Raw genomic sequence first — 7,363 nt, 5'->3', positions numbered from 1 at the left:
TAAAGTAAAACTATAACGGTCTATTACGGTCTTCTTCAATCTTGATGGACTTCAAATTCATACATCGGATGACACATTACCTGATGCTACATTTTTCTAAAGATTCGGCCAATAAATGTCCACGTCCCACCCATAAAAATGTCCATAAAATAAGACGCATTTTATACTACATGTTACGTACAATTTATTATAGCTATACAACAACAACAAAACCCAATATCACATGAGTGGTGTATGGGAAACTCACGCACCCTACATAATCTTATACGAATAATGTTCTAAACATGACTCAAACCTATGACATTAAAATCAGAGGGGCTCTCTCAATACCGCTAGGCCAAATACCCTTTAGTATACTAGTTCATTATAAGATACATGTCACAACCTTTTGCATATGCGGTTCCCAAATTCAACCATTTTGCCAAATACTACACCTGTTTGCCCTTTTATTGTAGATATATATATAATATAATAATAATAATAATATATAATAATAAAATATATATAAGCTACTTATTATTATATAATTATTTCCCCTATAAAAGGAGCTATTTTCATGTTCTTGAGGAAGACACCGGAGGGTCCTTGATCCGGCAACAAAGCAGCCATTACCGGTCCTTTAGCACCTTCTTCTGCTGTATGAAATCCCGAATTAGACGTCAAGTCCGTTACACAATATCCAGGAGTCACGCAATTCACAAGAATATTTGGAAACTTTCTAGCCATTAATCTTGTGTATGCATTAAGAGCAGCTTTCGAAACTTTATAAGCAGAAACTGTGAGAGGCCATCCATTTTCTTGTAACTTATTTGCTTTAAAATCCTTCAAAAACGATTTGATAATCTCATCGATCCTCTCTTCAGTTAACTTCTCAATATCATTTAATTCTTGTTTCAACTTTTCATTGTGAAACACCTAAAAGCAACAAAAACATATCATTTTGCCACAATTTTAAGTGAAATTAAATCAAAATAACATGTGAATATTATGAGTTACTTACAGATAAGTTTCCATAGTCAGAGCTAACGTTCACAATTCTTGGTGATTTAGAGATTTGAAGAAGAGGAAGAAGTGCCTCTGTAACTTTTTTGGTTCCATAATAATTTATTTGCAAGCATTTTTCTCCCACCTCATATGGTTGCTCAACTATGCCCCGTAAATGTTCTGCCTTTTCATCGATCATTTGAATCTAATAGTACCCAAATATTACTACAAACTTATTAATGGAATATTCAGGATATCGCTATTTGACAAAATAGCTTGTCTGATAATATTAGCTCAAGATTATGGAAACTAACATGAAAAAACATTTCACTAAATTCTAGTTATCACGTTAACTTTTTGCAAACAATCTCAAAAGGTCTTAGATTCAGACCTCACTAGCAGCATATCTTGGGTGACCAGATAAAAGAGTCGAAAACGGTGTTAGGTCGCGTACAACAGAGTACACAATATTCCCTTCCCTCAGGTAGCCTAGACGGGTAAAACTTATTCGTTTACCCGTTGTACAATACATTATTGCAACAAATAATTGATATACATGCTGAAAAATACCAACCAAAATCCATGTTTCTTATAAGGCTATGTATAGGAAAATACTTACAAATGCTCCTCCATCTTTAAACTTTGTATCATCAACATAAACTACTCCACCTTCGGCTGCATTATTGACCTGAATTCATTAACTTTAGTATCAGCGGATGACTATAAAGATATTACACATGAGTCCTTGTATCACTTACCAAGATATCAAGTCTTTTGAAGTTGGTTTCAATAAATTTGGCCAAATTTGTGATGCTAGTTGGATCTTGGATATCAAGTTGATGAAAAACAACATTCGAAACGCCACAAACATTGAGTTTTTGAACAGCTTCAAGCCCTCGAGTCTCGTTTCGAGCTGTTAATATGACTTCAATTCCGTTTAAAGCAAGTTGACGACATATTTCGAAACCAATCCCTTTGTTTCCTCCTGTAACAACTGCATATCTGAAATTTCAACTGAAATATGAATAAATTTGTGGAATGGATTTAAGAGGATTCAAAAAAGAAATATTTTGATAAATGAAAAAAGAATGATATACCTTCTTTCTTCCATTAGATCTTTGATGTAGAACAAGAAACAAGCCTTGCTAGTTTTATCACATGTTCATAGAATATTTTCATCCACACAAACTTTATCTTATTCCTAGCTATTTTTGATGGAGTTATATAGGTAATATTTTTTTTTAACGGCGATAAAATATAAAAAAACAAAAACCAAACCTCTAGCAAAGCCAAACATTCCAACTAATTGTTCAGGGGGGTTGGTAACATGCATAATCACAAAAGGTCAAAAAAAAAATATGCTACATATGAATTGAATCAAAACCATTCATTTCAAGAAGCCTATATAGATTACAAAACAAGAACTGTCATTATCAACTCATCCTATACTCATTTACCAAGCCGAAACTTATTACAACTCATCAAAAGTTCAAGAAAGTAAGAACCTTTAACCCAATGCTAACAAGATTGTTTATATGATCAGTAGAATTTACAGTATCTGTTATAGGTTGTAATAGCTACTCGGGTCAAGATGACAGTGCGATTTCAGCCCATGCTAATGACGACGCCTTAAGTTCCGATGAGCCTGTGGTATCAAGTTTGTTTTCCAACATTGTACACACATCTTCCATGGTTACTTTATCTCTGGGCCTTATTCTAAAGCAAATGTTGACTACCTCTCGTATCGTTTCAAGATCTTCGTCTCTGAAATGTTTCAGTGAAGGATCTACCACTGAAGACATCTTCTCAGGCTCTTCGATATAATCTTTTGCCTGTTCACAGAGATAAATAAAAACGATTAACTTGTAGTAATATCAGGAAAAAGAGATGCTTTTTAAATGTTGGAAAGAGTTAATTCCGTTCACTGGTATAAGTGTATAACTTAATAGCATAATTTTGAGTCAACTGGGTCATTTGGGTCAATTCCGTGTCACTGGTAACTTAAGAGCATAATTTTGATAGAAAATGGTCAAATGGGTCAAAAGTTGGCGTTCGAACTTTCAGTGCACAAAACTCTAGAACTCCTTTTTTTAAAAATTACCGCATTTCAATAACCGTCTTTTCGCATTATTAACCAACCAAAAACCACCAAAATGTAGACGTTTGTTTTGGGTGAACCCATCCCAACCCACCTGTTTCAACCCATACTAAAGTTAGGCCTTTTGATGGAAAAATTATCAAACGGGTAAAAAGTGGGAGTTTGAACTTTTAATGCACAAAACACTTAAACCACTTTCTTCATAGATTTTTACTACCATCACAATTACAATTACAGCATTTAATAATCATATTGTAACATTATTTAGCAAATAGATTCACCACAATGTAGAAACTTGTTTTGGGTCAACCCATCCCAACCCCACATGTGTCAACCCATACTATAATTACCCATTTCCCATCCTGACATTTTGCTGCCTACACTAATATGGTTGTTACATCTTACCCAGTCCACCAAATATCCCTTTTCTTTGCACATTGTAGGTCGTCCACTAACGATTTCCAACAGGAGAACACCAAACGCGTAGATGTTTCCTTGAATATCCAGATGGCGTGCGTGTAATGAACTTGGTTGAACACACATGGCCTCTTCATTACTAATACAACTAGAATTGTTCTCCGATCTCATTAGAATGGTTTTCCAACTTTCAAAATCGACTAACTACAAGAAACAAGAAAACGATAACGTAAAACACAACTAAACTATCTATGCAGAATTGAAATTTCTTGTACAGAAATGGTTTAAAGATTGTACCTTTGGCGAGAAATCGTCTGTGAGATAAACCGCACTAGAGTTTAACTCGGATATTGTAAACACTGGTTCGATTTCTGTGTGAAGATACTTAAGACCTTTAGCAATTCCTATGATAATCGTCATACGTCTTGTCCAACTTAGTTGACACCCTTCTTCATCTATAACAACACAAAAGCAAGTGATAATATACTCTACAACAAACTCTAGACCCTGAATCAAAAAGTGACAAACTTGGCAGGTTGGCAACAAGTCAAAACGGGTCAATTTGGCCGGGTCAGGTCTGGTTAGGTTGACCCGGAACCATTTTTGTCCAAAGAATTTAACTTTTTGTTATAACTAAGTGAGCCGGGTATAGTTAGAGAATAATTATTACCAAAACAATCTATTTTTTGCACAATTTATTTTGGAGGTTTTGCGTATTATTATAATAACGCACTACTTTCGACCCATTTGACTTGATTGACATGTTCCTGTTAAGCTAGAATGTTTACTCATTCGATTGGTTCACATGTTGCCTGTTAAGTTAAAATGTTAACTCATTCGACCCGTCAGAATATATTCATACCCCGAATCAACCCCATTCATAATTTAGGACCCAAATTACCACCTCTACCTGAGATCTTGAACCTAAAAAGAGAGAGAGACTTACAATGAAGGTGCTCAGACAACGTCCCGTTTGATGCATATTCGAACACCAACATCCTTGTAAACGGGATTCCTTCAATACAATATCCCAGCAATTTCCCCACGTTTTCATGTTTTAGCCTTGCCAAATCTGCCACCTGGATCAGCGCAAAACAGAAGTTGAGTAAAAAGTTATAAATCTTCATAACATCTTTACAAAAATCAAGATTTTCAGCTTTCATTTTACCTCTTTTTGAAAATAAAGCTCTAGATAGCTCGTCCAGTGTTCTTCCTTATTACAAAGAGAAATAACCGCTATTTCGGGCCCACCTTTCATGTTTCCTTTGTAAACTACACTATCCGATGACGACCCAATAATGTTGCTAAAATCTTCACACGCAATTTCAAGGTCATGTCGACTATATCTCCTCACATCTTTAAGCATATCGGTATCTACACAAACAAAAAGATTTAACCTTTCGTACACAATCATCATACAATGAAGTTCTTGATAAACAATTAAGCTTCCTCACCAATAAAGATTTCCATATTTTCTTTTCTGGTTTGAGATTTCTTCCACGGGATAATAATCAATGGTCTGCGTTTACACCTACGTGCAGCTATTATTAGGGCTGCAAGGAAGACCGAGCCGACCATCACTCCAGTCACTACTTTTAGAGCTAAAAGCCATGCGGGTTTTGCAGAATGAGAGTCGGCATCTTGTTTATCTTCGGCGGTACGATTTTTTAAATCTTCGGAGTTAAGGGGTTTAGCTGGTGGAGCAGCAACACCTATATTAACAAAGTTCACCTCTGTTAGTTTCAAGTGTCACCTCTTCACATCATATCGTTAAAACCTGTCCGTTTTCTAATACGACATACCACATTGTTCAGGAGTTCGTGGTTTTATATCTTTGTTCATTATGCAATTCCCCTGAAAACTTGCCCTGAATGCATAAACAGAGCATTAGAGGTGTTGATTTCGACCAGATTTATGAATGGATTTAGTTGGCTTACAATTTATCCCTAACTGGTCAACCATGTAAAATTTGATATAAAGATAAATATGAACAGCAAACTATATCATTATGAGTTTCTGTAATCGTATGTGACACACTAGTTACCTACATAAAAAAATGCCCAATTTGACTAGCTACCCACCCATTTTCCACCTGTACAAACGAATAAATGAATGAAAATATGAAGCAATATGGAAAGAACCTCGGTAGGTAGTCCAAACATTTTGGTATAGTCCCAACAAGGTAGTTGAACGAAAAGTCCGCAACTTTTAAAGGAGATGCACGACAGAACCCTAGTGCGTTATTATTCGAGCCATAGCTGAGCCAAGACAATCACTTTTTACTCACATATGACCGAAAAAGAAGCAGTGAGGATAACAGTTTTCCTGTTTATTTATATAATATATATTATTATTTAACTTACGTTCCTCTCATGGCATCAGCAACATCTGTAACATTAGCACCAGGAACAGTTCCTAGCAGTTTATTTCTATCCAACCGAAGTTCTAAAAGGTTCTTAAGTTTGCCAAGCTCAGCAGGTATCATCCCCGTCAATGCATTCAATTGTAAGTTTCTGATCGTACAAATTAGTTTCAGATTATAACACAAACATAATTTTATTTCCTGAACAAGTTTGAAAACACTTACATTTTTACAATGCTAACAAGATCGCCAATTTCATGTGGGATTGGTCCCGTTAACTGGTTCTTCCCCAAATCTAACACTTTCAAGTGCTTTAGCAATCCAATTTCTTTTGGTATTGAGCCAATGAGACTATTGCCATGTAAAATCCTGAAAGTATGCCCATTTATCAGTAAATTCATAACTTTTAATTAGATCTTGAAGGTAAGATAAAATGTTGAACGAAAACTTACAATTCGTGTAAGAATGAGAGCTGAAACAACTCTTTAGCAATGAATCCCTTTAAGGAGCAGCCAGAAATGTTACTGAACAAACAAATAATAAAAAAACAGGAAATTTCCTTTTAGTATGTTATAAAATATAAAATAAATAAGTGAGCAAATATAAAGATCAATATTGGGAAATTGACTTGAATGATTTGAAGTCAAACTATTTACTTACATTTTTCTGACATGAAAATCAGAACAATGAACACCAAACCAATTACAAGGATCTGAGTCTATAAAATTCCAATTTGACAGAACCAAAAATGGGTCATCAATTACACCTTCTTTGAACTCTGTAAGAGCATGAACTGAAAGAACAAGAAATCAAGAAACTGTATAAATCTTATAGTTTCTTACTACAACCTTCAAAATTAAATTTTTTTACCAAATGCTGATTTTTTTTGCAGATACAACCCACATTACTCATAGTTTCATTAATCAAGATAACAAATACATTCTAAAAATATTCAAGATTCACGAAAAATTGCATACCTTCTGTTGGTAGAACTGCACCACTAGTATCAAGAAACAGTAGCAAAGTGACACACATTAAGGGAATAAAAATCATTCCTTTCATTTTATTACTATTATTTTCTCTATAAAACCTCAATTCATAAATCCCATCAAAACCCTCAAAAATCAATACAAAAAGATAGAATCTTTCCGTAAAACAAAAATTCAAGAACACTAAAAACGGAATAAGAAAAAAAAAAAAAAAAAAAAAAAAAAAAAAAAAAAAAAAGCTTAAAGATTTTGAATCTTCTAAAAAATTGTAACGGCAACCCACTATAATCAAATGAGTGGGACAATGTAAAAAGATGGTATGAAATTGATGTTAACAAGATTTAATTAAAATCCAGTTGAGCAAAACTTGAAATAAAAGAGTGATTTGGTGGTAATATCGTGTGAAGAAAAATAGTCTGTACAAAGAAGCAGAATTAAAAAGTGGAGATGCAAACGAATTACTTAAAATTGGAATGTTTGATTTCTGCTTTCTTGATTGATTATAAGAAATCA

The 7,363-nt window shown here is 34.2% G+C and overlaps 2 protein-coding genes across 2 annotated transcripts; both read right to left on the bottom strand.

Annotated features, from left to right (window-relative positions):
• LOC139847148 (salutaridine reductase-like) lies at window positions 1–2,229 on the bottom strand. Its single transcript, XM_071836766.1, has 5 exons — window positions 2,082–2,229; window positions 1,743–1,986; window positions 1,604–1,672; window positions 1,001–1,189; window positions 1–915 (listed from the first exon to the last, which is right to left on the bottom strand). The coding sequence occupies exons 1-5, from the start codon at window positions 2,093–2,095 to the stop codon at window positions 520–522; spliced, it is 912 nt and encodes a 303-aa protein (XP_071692867.1). The 5' UTR covers window positions 2,096–2,229; the 3' UTR covers window positions 1–519.
• A 123-nt stretch (window positions 2,230–2,352) lies between these two features.
• On the bottom strand, window positions 2,353–7,003 carry LOC139847146 (probable LRR receptor-like serine/threonine-protein kinase At1g63430). Its single transcript, XM_071836763.1, has 13 exons — window positions 6,839–7,003; window positions 6,522–6,654; window positions 6,314–6,385; window positions 6,087–6,230; window positions 5,863–6,012; window positions 5,641–5,757; window positions 5,302–5,366; window positions 4,954–5,211; window positions 4,668–4,873; window positions 4,446–4,578; window positions 3,797–3,954; window positions 3,488–3,703; window positions 2,353–2,816 (listed from the first exon to the last, which is right to left on the bottom strand). Exons 1-13 carry the CDS (start codon window positions 6,921–6,923, stop codon window positions 2,571–2,573), a joined length of 1,983 nt encoding a protein of 660 aa, XP_071692864.1. The 5' UTR covers window positions 6,924–7,003; the 3' UTR covers window positions 2,353–2,570.
• Window positions 7,004–7,363: the final 360 nt, after the last annotated feature.

The sequence above is a fragment of the Rutidosis leptorrhynchoides genome, chromosome 5, assembly GCF_046630445.1.
Source record: "Rutidosis leptorrhynchoides isolate AG116_Rl617_1_P2 chromosome 5, CSIRO_AGI_Rlap_v1, whole genome shotgun sequence".
In the NCBI taxonomy this organism is placed as follows: domain Eukaryota; kingdom Viridiplantae; phylum Streptophyta; class Magnoliopsida; order Asterales; family Asteraceae; genus Rutidosis; species Rutidosis leptorrhynchoides.
Note: the sequence above shows the minus strand (reverse complement) of the source record. Positions and strands in the feature narration are given on the sequence as shown.